General features: G+C 50.4%; 1 protein-coding gene across 5 annotated transcripts in view; it reads right to left on the reverse strand.

Annotated features, from left to right (window-relative positions):
* BDKRB1 (bradykinin receptor B1) overlaps positions 1–18,040 on the reverse strand; it is a 42,867-nt gene that overhangs the window by 7,739 nt on the left and 17,088 nt on the right. Inside the window, exons 1-3 of one of the 5 annotated variants that reach the window (XM_040641473.1) lie at positions 17,817–17,984; positions 16,931–17,057; positions 8,717–10,238 (exon numbers count right to left, since the gene is read on the reverse strand). In XM_040641473.1, coding sequence (XP_040497407.1) covers positions 9,166–10,227 — 1,062 coding nt within the window. In that variant the 5' untranslated portion in view covers positions 10,228–10,238; positions 16,931–17,057; positions 17,817–17,984 and the 3' untranslated portion in view covers positions 8,717–9,165. The other 4 variants (XM_040641470.1, XM_040641472.1, XM_040641471.1 and 1 more) reach the window with 4 other exon arrangements.

The following is an 18,040-nucleotide window of genomic DNA, read 5'->3' on the forward strand; positions in this document are numbered from 1 at the left end:
TAAGCACGATCCCTCCCATTCCACCCTGCTTTTAAAATCAGTATCAACAGAACAGCTCCACACTCAGAAATCCTCCCTTTCGTTTAGGACGGACGATCCCAAAGCCAAAAAACACCTCTCTTCTCCATTTCAGTTTAAACTGGAGTTTTACTTGTAAGATTTTCCCTTTCAGAACGTACTATTGTCTTCAAAACCCTTTTTAGTTTTCTTACGGGGTTTCGTTTTGAGAGCCGTTTTCTTAGCTTTTATGTCCTATTTGCTGGAGTTTCGCACTCTCCAGCCCAAAGAGTGACCTTGAGTAAGTCACTGAACTTTGCAGTACCTCAGTTTCTCCACGATTTATCTGTCCGATAGATCCTGACAAGGGGAAACACCGAGTCAATGATACACCCATTGAAGTGTGGGCGTCTGTTGCCCCTTTTCCTCTTGTAGAAGTGGTACCTACTAACATACCCCCCAACAAAATGAATCATTAAAACAGTTTTTATTATTTTGAATAGATCTTTAAACAACCGTGTTCCAGAGAAATCACTGCCTTTTCCCATTTCTATATTCTGTTAAGCTTTGGAACCTGTGTGCTGTAACCCTTGTAATAAGGGCTTTGGAAATAACGCGCAGAATCCTCTGTGGGAAAAGAGCAATCCTCCTCGGGGGTCAGCAGGGGGCGCCCACTCCCTTCCCGAGTGGAACTTCGACTCAGCAATATCCCCGCGCGGATCCCGCCCGCAGCCTCGCAACTGAGCGTGCGCAGTCTGACTTCCCCCAACCCCAGTACCTGGGAAGGTTTGGGGGAAATCCTAACTATCCCAGCCCTTTCACCAGGCTCGTCTGTGGCAGCGTCCTCTTCGTCGAGGGCACTGCCTAAATTAAAAATAAAAATGTCATGTAATGTCACAATCGATTTCCCCCTGCAAATACTCCCCTGGGCGGTAGCTCCCGCCAGGCCGTCCCTCAATGCCTGTGCAATTGCGCCTGGGGGAGGTGTCCCAACAGGCTGATAAGGGAATATTTGGGGCATGAGAAAATAGAAGTGTGCTTTATAGTCAGATAAAGATCTTTGGTGGTTTTTCCCACAGGGGTGTCTGAAGGTGAGCCTGAAACAAGCCTGTTTAAGCTTCTGTGCTGGATTCGTTCCTCTGCTGGAGATGCAGCCCCCAGCCCCCTAACCCTGCCACTCAGGGCTGGGAGAGGGGAGGCGAGGGGCATGGGCCTTGTGCACATTGGTAATCAAGATAAACAATAATTTAATGCTATGTTCTTAAAAAAAAAACCCACATGAATGCACAAGCATCCATGATACACAAAATACCGGCATTCTTATTTTTATTTTATTTTTAAGATTTTACTGATTTATTTGAGTGAGAGAGAGAGAGAGAGCACAGCTGGGGGGAGGGGCAGAGGGCAAAGCAGAATCCCCGCTGAGCAGGGAGTCTGACTCGGGGCTTGATCCCAGAACCCCGAGATCATGACCTGAGCTGAAGACAGACACTGACTGAGCCACCCAGGGGCCCCCTTTTTAAATTGTTTAAATAGGTAATACCTTTACTTTTAAAAGTAAGCTCTATGCCCAATGCAGGGCTCGAACTCACGACCCTGAGATCAGGAGTTACATCCTCCACCAACTGAGCCACCCAGGTGCCCCAAAACATCAGCATTTTCAATAAAGATCTGACCCTGCACCTCCAAGCACCTATCACCTCACCCTTGGCCAGGTCCTGTTGGATCCTGTCTTGACTTTCAATGTTGATATCTGTACATTATGATTGAGTCTCATTCTTCCCTCCCTTTGCTCCCCCTTTCCCAACCTCACTCCTCTGCCCACCCCAAGGTCGGCAATAGGATGATGGAGGAAAATAACTTTGGGAGAAGGCACAGGTGTTGACTGGACGAATTTATTGTAAACACCGGAGAATGATGCCAAAATCAATGGTGATGAGTTGCTGTAAATGCTGTCAGTGTTTGGGCTGGAGGCGAGACGGCTGTAATGGAACCAGCAAACATTTACTCTGCGTGCCGTGCATGTCAGAGAGTTCTGCGCCATTCTGTGTTTGGCTCTTCAGTCATTCCAACTGTCGTGTGTGCGGACCGCCCGCTCTGCTGCCCCTCTGAGTGTGCCCGCAAGCCTCCCTCTGTCCTGCTGTCCTGACACCATGGCTTCTCCCCTTCCCTTTGTTCAGTCCTTCAGGCCTGACGGCCCTCCACCTCCAAGAAGTCTCCCCAGACCACCAGCCTTTCCTTGCAGCCGTCGCTGGATAACTAGATCACATGAGCTAAAATGTGGTTCTCGGTTGGGGGTCGGGGGCGATCTTGCTCCCAGAGGACACTTGGTGGTAGCTTGGGACGTTCCGGTTGTCACCCTGGGGGAGGGCTTCTAGAATCTAGTGGTAGAGGGGAGAGGTCTGAGGTGCTGCTGACCACCCCGCACTGCCCCACACAGCCCCCTCACCACAGAGAGCCGTGTGGACCCAAACCTCCGCAGTGCCAAGAAACCCGGAATCAAAACTTGCTAAGGTTTTACCACGGGCTTTGTGAAAAGTCTCTCAGGAATCAGGTGTGCATTTCCCCACTGGGCTTTCATGGTTTTGTCCAAGGAGTGACAGATGTTTGGAATTTGAGTCCCTCGGAGTGAGGATTGGGCAAGGTAATGGGAGCTGGGGTTTGGGGACACTGTTTTCCTGCCCAGGTCTGGAGCTAAGTGAGGCAGTCAGGAGTCAGCCGATGGGGGCCCCAATGTCACCTTCATGACTGAGGAGGGCTTGGCTGGGTGATGTCACTTCAATGTGCGGCCTCAACAGGCTTCTTAATTCTGAACCCTAGGATCAGGCCAGCCTACCCACAAGGCCCAGGCAGTGCAGGCCGTTTCCTCCACGGGGGCAGAGCCGTTAGCACTAAGTTCACCTCAGGGCTCAGAGGGGACCAGTCGGTGGACAGAGTGGGAATGGGGGAAGGCAGCGAGCTCTGTAGGCTCACTTCTTGTTTTGAAAGCAGTCCGTCAGGTCACTTTTCTTCCACAGAGAGGAGGAAGGAGTGGGCCCCAGGCCGGGGCATAGGGAGCTAGCCCTCCTCAGTGAAACCTGGTGGGTCAGTCGGGATGGGAGGGGTTCTGCTGAGTAACAAACATCCCCCAGCGCTCTGTGGCTCAAACCACCAGGATGGAGTTCTCCCTCATGCTGCGTGTTTCCTGCAGGTGGGGAGGGGGCTCTGCCCTTCTAGTAACTCAGGGGTCCGGGTTGCTGGGCCTCCACGTCTTAATGACACCACCTTCTCGACACAAGCCTTCGGGGTTTGCTACAGCAGGGGAAGAGAGAATTGCTTCTGCTTAGAAGTGAATCCAAGTCCCCTCGCTTTGGCCAAAGGAGGTGAGAAGGCCACTCTCAGCCTCCACAGAGCGAGCAAGTTCAATCCCCATTTCCCAGAAGGACGGGAGGGGAAAGACGGGACAGCAGGAATGTCCCTTACAGGAGAGCGAGGACGAGGAATGGCCTGCCCTTCCTCTCATCCCGTCAGCACTGGGCAAAGGTACTTCCATTCAAAAGACAAGGTGTTTGGGGCACTTGAGTGGCTCAGTTGCTTAAGCACCTGACCCTTGGTTTCAGCTCAGGTTGTGAACTTAGGGTCATGAGATTGAGCCCCGGGTCCAGCTCTGTGCTTAGCGCAGAGTCAGCTTGATACCATCTCTCCCTCGCCCCCTGCCCCTTCCCCCCCACTCCCCCTCCCAAATAAATAAATCTTAAAAACATGAAAGTTCTTAGGAAGCATTTTCTGGGGAGCCACAGTACAGGGGGAGAGGCCTAGACAGAGTAGGGGAGCTGGGGCCTCATCCAGACGTCACAGCAGTGTTGTCACCTCGTGTGATGGGGCAGAGCATTCTGGGTCTCAGGTCTTCCATCTGCGCACTGAGCAACCTGCACGAGATGACCTCCTCCGCGCGCTGTGAACCCTCCGGGGGGCAGCATCTCACTGTCCTCTGCACCCAGGCCTCGCACAACACCCGGCATGTACTAAACACGTAGCAAGTGCCATCAAAGCAGCAGGCAATTCAGCTGCTCTGCTTCTTAGATTGGGGAGGTCAGATTTGGGGTGCTCCCCCGCCTGCCAGCATTACACCTAATCTGTCAGTGATGTTTAACTTATCTGAGGTGGGCTCTGTGCCCGCTGCAAACCTCCTGCTCAGCCCCCGGAAGCAGAGCTGGCGGGCCGTCCGCCAATGCGTGCGGGAACGCAGCCAAGACCAGCCGAAGAACCAACAGCAGAACCCAGCCCCTGCGGTCGACTACAGAGCTGTGAGCTGAGGTGGTTCTAAATCTGTAAGTTGGGGGATGGCTTGTTATGCAGCAACAGATAGGTGATACGACCCCAGGCCGTTATCCATATTCCATGTAGTCTCGTGGTGTGATTGTTCTAAAATGTGGCTCTGAGCTTGACAGTCCCCCGTGTAGAGTCTCTGTGGACTCTTGTGGCCTCTAGGGAACCCTCACCTCTGAGCCTTGTGATAATTCTTCTAGCCCTTGATCTCACTGGATCACATCTTGGATGAGGCAAAGACTGCGTGGTTAACACCCTCATCGTCCTACTTAACTTCAAGACCCAGCTCAGGATCACCTCCTCTGTCACCCCCTTGTTTCTAGAACTCCTGCCAGGCAGACTCTATCACCCCGGGATTACACATCTCATACAGAGAAATGACTTCTTTTCCTATCGGCCCCCCTGCTTGCAGTGAGCTGCTCACGGGTGGGTGTGCCTTGGGAACAGGAAACCCATCCTTAGCCAGGTTCTACCATGGGACAGCTCTGCCTATCAGAAAGTTCTTTCCTGGGGCGCCTGGGTAGCGCAGTCATTAAGCGTCTGCCTTCGGCTCAGGGCGTGATCCCGGCATTCTGGGATGGAGTCCCACATCGGGCTCCTCCGCTGGGAGCCTGCTTCTTCCTCTCCCACTCCCCTGCTGTGTTCCCTCTCTCGCTGGCTGTCTCTCTGTCACATAAATAAATAAAAAATCTTAAAAAAAAAAAAGGAAGTTCTTTCTTCAAAGAAAGCTGGAATGTGTGTCTCAGGATTTTTTTCTCTTTGGTCCTGCTGGGGTCACACTAACTACATTTGTTCCCCTTTCTCTATAGGTCTTTGCTTCTTCAGGAAAGCCCTCTCAGGCTCTCACTATGTCATGAAGGTTATGATATTGAGTCTCTTTGCCAGTCTGATCCCTTCCTTCTGAATGAGCCAAGAGCTGGAACACAATACTCTTCACATACCCTGTCCAAAGCTAAGGTAAATGGGCTCTCACCTCCCACATTTTAGATGCTATACTCCTATTAAGATAGGCCAAGAGCCGGCAGCTATTTCAGCAGCCACTGAGCTCCCTGTCAAGGGAAACCCTGAAATATTTTCCCCTCATACTTGCTGAGCCCCAACTGACCCTTCAATACCCTTCTGTCTCCTGTAGCTCCTGAAAAGTAGGCCTGTCTTCCTGCTCATTATCTAAAATCCAGCACCAAGTACTGGAAGTCTGCCACCAGGAAGGCAACACAGATGGTGGCATCCCTGACACTCAGGTCTGTTCTCCGACCTCACAGTCTGGTGGGCATCCTTGGGTCTGCACAGAGCCCTGCCCCGGGAGTCCAGCTCACTGGGGAACCTCAGGAAAATCTCTGCCTATGTCTGGGCCTCAGCTTCCTTATCTGTAAAATGGAGAGGTTCAGCTCTCCAAATTCAATATACATATATTTTAAACTTTTTATTAGATCCACAGAGAGATCCCTTGTACTCTTCACTCAGTTTCCTCTGTGATGACATCATGTGTAAGTGTAGTGCAATGTCACAACCAGGAATATTTTCAGATTCTAGCCAGATCGTGCTGGTTTGACATGCACTCATTTTAATTTAATTTAAAGCCTTTTCTAGGACGTAGGAGAAAACTTCCTGCTTGCTCCTCATCGAGCTCCTGACTCATCTCCGGAGGACAAGAACCCGCCTGTGTCCATTGCAACACCCAGGAGTCTCCCTGGGCTGGGATTCGAGAGTCCTTAGTGCTATTCAGTGCCCAGGGTGGATGGGGTGATGGCTACAGCGGGGGAGTGGGGAGGGCGGCTGCGGATTGACACAACAGGCCCACAGCTGGAACTGGGCTGGAGAACAGGGCCCTCCATGTCTCTCCTTGGCCCTTCTCAGACAGAAAGTGGGAGCCCACCTGGGTGCTGGAGTCAGGGATGATGGGAGACCATGTGCTCACTAGTCCCTCCATGTCAGGTGTTAGCCCTGCAAGGTGAGGCTTGGGGCTGGACCTACATGTGAAATCCTCCAGGTCAAGCACATCTCCCAGATCTGTGTGAATTCAAATATTAATCTCTCCTGCAGCACTGATCCTTTTAACCAAGGCAGGAATTTCTCCCTCTGCAGATGAACACTTGACCTTGTCAGTAGAAGCGCAGCGGAGTCCTCGCTGTGAGCTGCCAGCTTCTCTCCCTGCAAGGCTGTGGGCCGGGCTTTGGTGAAGGTTACACCCGTTCCAGAAATCAGGGGTCTGGCTCATTGGAGACCATGCAGACAGCCTACTGCTGAACAGGCATATGAGCAATGGTCTGATTTCTCAAGCCAGCACGCTCATCTCGATGGTGGGATTGTCTTTTGCAACCCCTAGAGAGCATTTTGTATAAGCCACAGCTCGAATGCAGGGGGCTGAGAAAGCAAGGAGGACAGTTTTGGGTCCGTTCACTCAGAGCAGAGGAGAGACTGGGCATTATCCTTCCTTTCCGACTCTCTGCCTCTGCCTGATATTCCTGTCCTGGCCGCTGTGTATAGGACCTTTGCTCCAGGGATTCTTGCCCTGGGGGCCCAGACATGGCGTCGGTGCTGGGAAGCAAACAAGCTGGAGGGGGGCCCTGGCATCAGGGGCACCTGCTCTCAGTGCCATAGAACTGGTGTCCTAGGGGAGCATCCAGAAGCCAGTGCTGGGGGCCCCTGCTGTGCTCCCAGCGCCCACAGTAGTGTCTGGCATGAGCTAGAGGCTCAGTAAACATCTGCCTAAGGAAAGAATTAGATCTTTTCTTGTTAGATCTGCCAGTGCTCAAGGGAAGCCGAAATTGGGATTCTTAGGTGGAATGTAAATATTGGGCACCAACTCAAAAATAGTTTTTTAAACACCGTGCGATCTAAATTAAACACACGTGCTGGCTGGATCTTTGCTTGTTGACTTAAATCTCTGCCTTCCAGGACACCTCCAGGGGCTGGCACACTGACCGTAGGGTGGCCACCGCCGGCCCAGCCCCTGCTGGCCTCTTAGATCCCATCGGCAAGGCTCCAGGAGCTCTGGCTTCCTTTCCCTTTCTTGAATGCATTCGGGTCTTCGCTGCTGCCCCCATGAGGATCTGCTGCCCCAGGAGGACCCTGCAATCCCGGCCCTGCCCGGACACCAGCCTTGGCATCTGGCCCATGGGCTGTCTCCGTCCCACGCCCCTCCAGCACCTCCTTGCCTGCCTGCAGGGACCCCGTGGGCTGTCCGTCCCCTGCCTCTCCATTCCTTGACTGCCTTGTCACCAATGACCTTCTCCTTCCCTCTATTCCAGCAGACTGATGCCATAGCTACACGGGAGATGGAATGTTCCATGCAAACACTCTGTGGCCACAACCTCCTATTCTTCTGCTCTGTGGCCTACGTACTCCCACTGCCCCTGCTCTGTAACTGTGTCCATGTCACTCTGTCTCCCTCACCTCCTAAGTTCATTCCTTCTCTAATTCAGCCAGTCTCCATAGTCAGATCAGTACCCCCAACATTCTTGAATGAGGGCCATCTGCTGGCAAAACCCCAACATTGGAGATACCCAACTGTCTGCCTGTTTGGGGCCTGATGAGTGTGGCTAGAGTAATTCACACAACAGAATAACGCCTTCCAGAGTCAGCCGGGCCTTTGATGCATCCCTCCCTGCCCTTGACCATCTTGTCCTCATCAAGTCTCGAACCCCTCTGTGACTGCCCTGTACCTCACCTTCCTTCATCCTTCTCCCGCCTAGCCTCTAAAACCCCCCGTCTCTGGGTGGAGCTTGTTTCTTCTACCTGGAACGCACCTTTTTCCTATTTGGTTCGCCCAATTGCTTGTTCTTTGGATTCACCTTATAGGTTAGGTCTCTTTCTCCGGGAAACCCCCCAGACCCCCCCCCCCACAGCTGCTCATCCTGGGTGCCGTTTCTCTGTGCTCAGAACACCTCCTCTCACGTGATGTGGGCAGTTACCCCACTCTCTGACACTTTCCGAACTCCTCGAAGGCAGACTTCTCCAGGTTCACCACTGGGTCCCTCGTAGCAAGAAGAATACTGAAGCATTAACAGTTTCATAAATACTCTTTCCTGCCTAGCACCTGTGCTCCACCTGCGAGCCCCGGTCATCCCTCTGCCAGGCCTCCCTCCCTCTCTCCACGCATCCAGATTCTGCCCTTCCTAAAACTCAGCTCCCCGTTGACGCCCTTCAGAACGCCTCTCCTGACAGCCCCTTTCCCTCTGAACACTCAGGGTGCTGGACATGGGGCGTGCCACTGCGATTTCTTGTTTTCTTTTTTTATATTCTAATTATTTATGCAAGTTCCTTGTGGGTGGGATCCCTAGCTCAATCATCTCTGTATGCCTAGCAGTCAGCCTAGAACCTTTTGGATTGGCACGTGCAACATAGGCAGGGAGACCCTTACCAGAAGTTTCCTGTGGCTGCTGGAACAAATTAGCACAAACCCGGTGACTTAAAACAACATGACTTTATTGTCTTCTGTTTCTGGAAGTCCGTCTCAGTGGGCTTAAGTCCAAATGTCTGCAGGGCTGGCTTCTTCTGGAGGCTTGAGGGGAGAATCCGTCTCTGTCTTTTTTCCAGCCCCTAGGGGGCGCCAGCGGGCCCTGGCTGGGGCTTCTGGCATCACTCCAGCCTCCTGCTTCTGCTGTCACGTGGCCGCTTCTCTTTTATAAGGACCTTTGTGATGACACTGGGCCCACTCAGAGAATCCAGGATCATCTCCCCATCTCTCCTTAGCTTAATCATACCTGCAAAGTCCTCGTACCACAAAAACTTACCCAACAGTTTCCAGGGACGAGGTCCTGGCCATCTCAGTGGGCTCATTCTTGAGCCCACCACAGCCGTATCTATTATGTCCGAAATCACAGATGAGGAAGGCACGCCTCGTAACTCCCTGCTGTTTTAATTCTGCCAGAAGTGTTGGAGAACATCTGTCCGGTGGGGCAAGGACACTGGAGTAAGACTCCGAGGCGTGCATTGCTGGTAAAGTTCCCAGGCCTTGGTCCTGAAAAGCCGGCCCACGAAGACGTAAATCACGGGGTTCAGGCAGCTGTTGATGAAAGCGAAGAAGTTGGTGTATTGCAGGCCCAGGTCTATGAAATCCTCCCAGAAACAGCCTCGGACAGCCCGCATCTGGTAGAGGAATTCCAGGAAGGCGAAGAAGTGGTAGGGGGTCCAGCACACCAGGAAGGCCGCCACGAGAGTGAGGATGAGAGCCGTGGTCTTGCCACCCGTGGGGCCCCCACACCGCGTCCCCTGCACCTCCGCCTGCCCGTGCAGGGAGGCCAGGATGTGGCAGTTGAAGAAGACGATGGCAGCCAGCGGCCCCAGGAAGCCCAGCACGTTCAACTCCACCATCCTGGCCAGGGGCCAGGGCCCGGGTGGGTGCAGGAGCACGCAGGCGTAGGAGTTGTTCAGCTCTGGGACAGCTTCGAGGGAGCGGAACAGGAACGTGGGGACGCTCAGGAGGCCGCCCACCAGCCAGATGAGCAGGCAGGTGGCCTGGGCCCGCCGCCGCCGCCGCCGCCTCCGGCTGGCCATGGGGTGCACCAGCACGCGGTAGCGGTCCTGGCTGATGGCCACCACCAGGAAGATGCTGATGAACAGGTTGGCCTTGATGACTCCATTGACCAGGCGGCAGAGGAGGCCCCCGAAGGGCCAGTGGAATTGGTTGGCGATGTTCTCCGCCCAGAAGGGCAAGCCCAAGACAAACACCAGATCGGAGGCGGCCAGGTTGGCCAGGTAGATTTCTGCCACGTTCAGACGCCGCCGGGGCAGGAGGAAGACGGACAGCACGAAAAGGTTTCCCAGCAGGCCGCAGACGCAGATGACGATGATCCACGTGGGTAGCACTCGGTGCAGCAGGGCCCAGGCTTCGCGAGCGCCGTCACAGGTCGTGGCATTGGGAGGTGACAGCTGGCTCCGGTTCAGTGACAGGAACTCCAGGAGGGTCCGGGACGCCATCCACAGGGGACCTGCATTGAACAGCACGCGGCGTCACCTGGGAGGCCACCAACTGCAATTCGAGGGCCGGATCAAGCCCGCCCCGCAGGTTTGGAAAATAAAGTTTTATTGGCACACGGCCACACCTGTTCATTTACATATTGTCCAAGGCTGCTTCTGTGTGGCAGCGACAAATGCTGCGTGGCTTGCAAAACTGAAACTATTTGCCATCTGGTTCCCTTGGTGAAGGGTTTGCTGACCCCTGGTATAAAGGAAAGGACCAGGTCTTTCAAAACCGAGTCCAAACCCTGGCACAACCACTCAGTGTGGGCCACTTGGACCCACTGATTTTTATTTTCCTTTTTGGAAGTTGGAGCTAATCGTATCCCTCTTGTGGGATTGTGGGGAGGACTGGGATAGGATCTGTGGAGCGCTTGGTGTGGTTGCCTCGTCCAGAGGAAGGGCTCAGTGGAAGGGGCTGATTAGTCTTATTAACAACCCCATGATTGGGGCGCCTGGGCGGCTCAGTCATCATCTGCCTTCGGCTCAAGTCATGATCTTGGGGTCCTGGGATGGAGCCCTGCATCGGACTCCCTGCTCAGTGCGGAGTCTGCTTCTCTCCCTCTGCCCCTTCACCACCCCCACTCGTGCTCTCTCTCTCTCTATCTCTTGCACAGGCACAAACAAATAAATAAAATCTTAAAAAAAAAAACCAACCACATTATTATTGTTAACAGTTTTGTTAAACATTTAACGAGCACCCACTTTGTGCCAGCTCTATGCCAGGTGCCAGAGATACAGAACAGGAGCCAGCCCCCAGCCTGCAGGTGCTCACTGCCTAAAGGGGTTGCAGACATGGAGACAGTGGTCAATGACCTAAGAAAGAATCAAGAAGGGCTAGGAAAAGGTACAGCCGGTGGGGATGCCCATCCATTGGAGCCGAGACCAGCACGGTGGAAAGGGTGGGGGCAATGGTGGGAAGTTTCCAGAACGAGGAGGTTCTCAAGCTGGGCTTGAAAAATACAAGTAGTAAAAGAGTAGCAGCTCACATGGATGAAATGTTCTCTATCTCCAGACACCATTCTAAGACTTCCACATTTAAATATTTTTTCATTTAATTTTCTCAACAGCTCTGTGGGGTTATGGGCTTTGTCCTCTCCAATCGGCTGCTCAGAAAAAGGAGCGCCGAGGGACCCATCACTCCTCTACAGTCACACAGATGTGGACTGTCTGATCCCAGAGCCCGGGCCTCTGTCTACTTGATCCTGCTGCGTGTTGTCCCCACTTGGTAGATGAGGAAGCCAGGCTCAGACGTTAACAACCTGTCCTGGGAGACCTCAGTCCACGCTGACCCCTAGCCACAGAGCTGGCCTGCCTCCTGCATGCCCACGATGACTTTCAGGGTGGGAAGGAAGCAGACCGTGCCTCCCAACCCTCTGGAACCCCATGGAAAGAAGGGACCACATCCTGTACTCGTGGGTTTGTGGGTACCTGCCAGCAAAGCTGGCCACAGCTGGCTCAGGGGACGCACGTGGTCCCATGCCCACAGCGAGCAGCGGTCTGCACTGTGGGATTTCTGGGGCTTCGCACCTAAAACTCTTACCCCCCCGGATGAGTTAATATATGCAAAGTGCTTAAAATGGTTCCTGGCTTTTCATAAGCACTCTATAAATGTTAACTCTTATTATCGTTACTGTTATTACTTAGTGATGCTTGAGAGTCCTTCAACTGGGCACGGCCTCCCGGTATCTAACAGAAGATACTGTGTAAGAGAGAACCAATCTTGGAAGAGTCTATTTGGCTGTGTGATGTTGGGCAATCACTTCGTGTCTCTGAGCCTGACTTTCCTTATCTGAGGACACGATGACCATCAAGTTTTTATTCTGTTGGTAACTCACACACTTTTCCATTCACACCGAGGATAATTCACCAGTTCCTCCATGCATTTATCTACTGAACTAGTATTAATTGAGCACCTACTGTATACCTGGCGCTGTCCTAGGTATTTGGGACAGAGCAGTGAATCAAACTGGCAAACCCCCCATGCCCTCAGGGGGCTTCTAGCCTAGTGGGAGGAGAGAGCCCACAACAATGAACTTAGTGAGTAAATGTGTTAGGTGGGGAGGGGTACCAGTGGGCATGGTAAAGTTGCCATCAACCGAAATGGAGGTTGCAGACTAAAGGCGGGGCAGGATTATTTGAGTGTGGGGGGATCAGTTCACTCTTGAACATGTCAAGGTCAAGATGTCCATTGGACACCAAGTGCGGATTTCCAGGGGGCACCCAGATATTCAAGTCTGGTATTCAGTGACAAGATCTGATATAGTGACACGTAAATGGGAACTGTGATCAGCTAGATGGTGTTCAAAGCCACAAGACTGGGTGAAATCACCAAGGGAGAGTGTGTAGACAGAGAAGAGAACAAGGGACTTGGCCCCCAGGGGGCAGGGGAGTGGGAAGCACGGGGAATTATGGGTTGGGTGGCTGTGGGGTATCTGGCATGTAGGAGCTCTGACCCTGAGTGTATGAAGACTCAGGATACTCTTGTGTTGTCAACTCTTGCAGGGCATAAATCCACAACTAAATATATATTTGGTTATTTGGAAATACTCTTTTTTTTTAAATTCTTTTTAAAGTTGGCTCCACGCCCAATGTGGAGCTCATACTCATGACCCTGAGATCGAGAGTTGCATGCCCTACCGACTGAGCCAGCCAGGCGCCCCTGGAAATACTTTTAAATTTTGCAATGTGCCCTTTCTGGCAGTGATGAGCTAAAAATTGAAAGCAATGAAAATTTAAGTAGTGAGCTTCTGTTTCTCAAGGAAGTTGGTGACGAAATGTGCAAGTTGCACAGAACGCTTGCTGGTGTTTACAGCACTGTGGGGGCTGGAGCGATTTCACTGACCACAAGAATACCTAAGACACAAAAGCTGCCCCTTGAGAAGTTAGTACTTTTAAAAGATCTGCCATAAGACGCTGATCTCACCCAAATGGCAGCAGAAGGGCACTGCTCTAGGTCGCTCTGGAAGCATGGCTTTTCAACCTAGACCAAGCAGCTGTTCTGAAAATTAATTCAGCTGATTTTTGGTTCCAGGTTTTCTCCTGCACAGACAACAGTGGAGGTGGTGGCTGATTAGGGGGCAGCCTCGTAAGAACGCCACACACGGAGTTCTCGGTGCCGGTTTGATATTGTTATCTTCAAATTCTTCCACTAGAAAAATCTGTCCTTGCCAATCATGATCCAGTGCACGGACTCAAAGCCAAGCTTCTGGAAGTTCTGTCTGGCTGAACGGAACAACGCACTTCTGGAGAATGCTCTTCTAAATTCAGTTTCAGTTGTTTACATTGGAAATAGAGTTAGGTAACACAGAGATAGATTTTGCCGGGGCACGGTGTCATGGTAACAGTTACGTTCTGACTAAATAAGAGACCAATGAAACAGAAATGTACTTTGAACAGGCCACAGTGCACACACAGTTTATAATTGCATGCAAATAAGTTTCAGTATTCTACCAATTGAAACGGAGAGGATAGTTGACAACATTCAGAAAATTTAAAGACATACGCACAAAGTTAGTGAACCACAAGCTTATTGTAGTGAATTTGATGGTGAATTTAAAAATAATGCAAACCTTCAGCACGTATTTCTCCCATCATCACTCAATTTTATAAAACCTTGAGCCTAAATGCCTGAAAGTGTTACTAGCCTGTTTGTTAGAGGAGAGCTCTAGTTTTTTTTTTTTTTTAATTTTGTTCCAAATCAATGGGAAATCTTTAATCAAGGTGTTCAAAGAACAGAGCGCCAAAACGTCTGCTTTGGCATGTCTAGCAGATTGTAATGATAGAAAACAAAGCTATTATGCAGAAAATAAAGGAAATATGTTGCAAAAGGGATTAAATGATTACATTTGATGATTTAATGATTACATGATTAAGTCAGAGAATGAGAGCTCAGTGGCACACAAGATTTAATTTTAAAATTCCATAGTGAGCTTTGGAATACCTCAGTTTGTGGGAAGAATCTTTTGAATTGGATACATTCATATTCTGTACAGAAATGAGATGAAATTGAGAAAACCCACCATGCACAACATCTAAGCTCGGCAAAGCATTCAAAAATTTTACTACAGCTTATTTGTCGAGTTGAACCTGATAAAAATATTTGTTGAAGAAAGCCACTTTGAACTAAGGCCTAGAGGTACCCCCTGTGAAAATATCTGGGCTAAAATAGTTACATCATTTTATATGCCGGAAGTCGGACTTGAGAGTAGCCCCCACTTGCCAGAACTTGCTCAGAGCCTATCAGGCACCTGAGCACCTGCCTAGCCACGTTTTCTTAAATAAATACGTTCTGGTCTAACAGAAGGGTCAGTTGAAGGTGCTAATTTAAATGTATTAACTGTAAAATTTGAAGGCAACGATTTCAGCAATTATACGGATCAATTAAAAATAGTAAGACCAGGCAGAAAGAAAAATTCGTTCTCCAGGAAAATGCCCAGGACCTACCCGAGTCGGGCACAGATTGGATATGTACCAAAACCAGTTTATTTTGCTTATGTTCTTTTTCAATGTTCAGCTCAGTAACATAAAAACTTTCATTTTGCCTTAATGTATGTGGGTGTCTATATGTACTTGAAGACATAACTATTTTTGAAAACAATTTCTTAACTAGAACTACTTTATAACTCCATCGCTATAATATGGCCAGTCTGTTGGGGGTGTGTATAGAGAAAGAGTTAAATACGTCATTTTTTGGAAAGTAGCTTTGGACGAAAACTGCTTTAAAACTTCACCACTATAATATGGCCAATTGGTTGTTTAAAGCCACTCTTTGTGGGGATTCATTTCGGCAGCCGCAGGAAGCCGGTATACCCAGCAAATGTGATTTCTCAGATGCCTGGTGCCCCCCAGCACCCCGTTGTACCCCATACACATCTGCGGAGCTGTATCCTGAGACTGTCATGGGACCTCACGCCATACCTTCCTGTGCCCTTCTCTGCACGTGGTGACCAAGTTCTACCCGCCCAGAAAACCCACACGACAGCTTGGTCTCGGCCCCAGTCCTCCCTGACACTAGAGCTGGAGGGAGACTCGGATGCCCAGGTCTGAGCCTTCAGTATCAGCCACACCTGTCATCTGCAGGGGGTCTGAGACTCCGCTGGGCTCTCAGGAACTTGATCCTGACAACATGGCTGCATGAGCAGTCTTAGAGTTGTGCCCATGGTACAGATGAACAAACTGAGGCAAAGATACGACACCGGGGCCTTTGAAGATGGAGGTAGGGGCTGTGAGCCAGGAGACAGAGGCAGCCTCTCGAAGGTGGAGAAAGCAAGGAACGGATTCTCCCCTGGAGCCTCCAGAAGGAACACAGCCCTGCCAATACCTTGACTTTGGCCCAGGGTGACCGATGTTGAACATCTGACTTTCAAAACTATACGACCATAAATTTGTGTCATTTTACCGCTAGGTTTGTGCTAATTTATCACAGCAGCCATAGGAAACTCATCCAGGGGGCAAGGCTTCACCCTACGGAGGAGATCAGGGACTGCTTCCCAAGCCACGCGCAGAGACCTCTGACTTCAGCTCGAATCTGATTGGTCCCGCACACACTGCCCTCCATCCCACAGCCTGTGTCTGCTCAAGCTGGATTTATTCGTTTTTTTTTTTTCTTAAGACTTATTTATTTATCTGAGAGAGAGCACGAGCAGGAGGGGCAGAGGGAAAAGGAGAGAGAATCTCAAGCAGACCCCGCGCTGGGAGCCTTACAGGGGCTCCATCCCAGGACACTGAGATCATGACCTGAGCTGAAACCAAGAGTTGAAGGCTCAACCGACTGCGGACCCAGGCACCCCAAGCTGGGTTTATTTTTAAAGGGTTTGTCTTTACCACCCGCTGTCTGTGTTTATGTCAATTTGGACAGAAAGGAGAGACCTTCCTTTACCAGTTCTTAGTTGTAGCTCTGAAATTTGCCTGGCACATAGTAGGTGCTCATTAAACAGCACTGTCAATATTTTTAGTAATACTCAATCTTATTTATTAAAAACTTAGAGGTGACGTTGGGCAGGTCTACTAGAGAAGACGAGTCTGTAATTTCTATGTGCTATTTTCTGAGTTCTGTGCATTTTAACATTGGCATTACTACTCGGGAGACCACTGTCTTCCCACAAGGAGGGCTTCTTGGAATTCACTCCAACAGTGAGGTGGTGATAAAGGCATTTGAAATACAGACACAGAAATGAAAGAATCTCAACTCAGTCAAATAATAAGACGCTATTGTCAAGCCACAAATAACCCAGTCTTTTGAAATCTGGTAAGCCGGCCTGGGGAGATCGGTCTGATTTTTATCCATCAGAATTTGTGGATGGAAGCCGGTCAGAGTCCACACGGAGCCCACTGGAGGCTGTCTCCAGCCTCTACATGTTTCCTGTGGGCTTGATATAAAGAAAGAGCTTCTGGAAACTTCACAGACTATTCCAGATTCTCTCCTCCTTTTCTTCTGGAAAAGCAACTCAACCCCAAAGCAGGCATGGAATACAGTCTCTTAAACGGATTTAGAATTATGATTTAAAAAAAAAAAAACACTTAAAGAAAACCGAAAATTCTGCCAACATTTAATTGTAAAAAGAAGCTTTTTTTGTTTTTTGGTTTTTGTTTTGAGAGATGTGGATCTCCTCTTACACCTCACTCTCACAAGAGAAGAAAAAAAAGGTGGTCATTTACTTACCAGAGGGCCCAGAACTTCAGCCGGCTTTTCTGATGGCGAGAGCAGCCTTCGGAGGTGAGTTCTGCACTGGGAAGCCCCGTGGAAATGCTAAGGCCTTGGATTACACCACCTCGTCCCAGTGAGGTCACTGGAGGGATTGCCGAAAAAGATGAGTCTTCAGTGAAAGAAGCAAGCTGGGGCTTAAAAGGAAAACTGCTTTACATCTTGGGGCTGGCGAACGATTATTCAGCTCCAACCCCCCTCCTAACGTTGCTGACATCTGGGGAGGCCAGTGACTGCCCAGGAGCGGTATGTTGGCCAACATGCACTTGAAATGCATCCCGGCCCCCTCCTGAGCCCCCATGAGCCTCAGTGGACATTGAGTGATGACAGCCCCATCTACCACGGGGTCCTGCGTGCCTGAGGTTTTGCAGCAGTTTTCCTTAAATGCCTCCTTCCGAATTTCGGCCCTCGAGGATCCATGGCCAAGAATCCATTCATGTGGACCCCACTACACAAACAGTGAGCTAAGAAAAATTTGACTCATGCGGTGTCCAGAGTTGAGTAAGATCAGATGCACTTCTCCTAATCTTCTCTGGCAGCTGCGGAGCCCATTTTTCAATGTTCATCTGCATATATCAAGCTGAACTACTCAAGACCTCGTGTTCAGACAGTAAGACATTTCTGGCTTGCTTTGACAGCCTCAAGATCCTTTCACTGAAATGCTCCTTATCCTCCCGCTTAGAAAATGAAGACGTTTCAAACTCCCTCCCGAAATGCAGGAGAACACATCCACACCAGGACTTGAATTCTGGCTTCTGGGTGATCCCCAAAAATCTCAGGGCCCCAGCCCTCCCCACACCTTAGTCCTGCCTCTTGGATGCTCCATGTCCCCTCCGGATGTTACCTTGAACCCCACATGTCTGGAGCAGAAAAATGACCCCTTGGTCTTCAGAATCTGGTCGTCTCTGTTTCCTTTTTCTGCACTGGCACCTCAGTGGGGACAATCTGCCCTGTAGAATTTTCTAGCAATTTTCTCCTGTTGCTAGATGTATTAAAATTGTGGAAGCAGCAAATGAAGAAGAAGAAGAAGAAGAAGAAGAAGAAGAAGAAGAAGAAGAAGAAGAAGAA

Source organism: Ursus maritimus, unplaced genomic scaffold (assembly GCF_017311325.1).
Source record: "Ursus maritimus isolate PB19 unplaced genomic scaffold, ASM1731132v1 scaffold_25, whole genome shotgun sequence".
In the NCBI taxonomy this organism is placed as follows: Eukaryota; Metazoa; Chordata; class Mammalia; order Carnivora; family Ursidae; genus Ursus; species Ursus maritimus.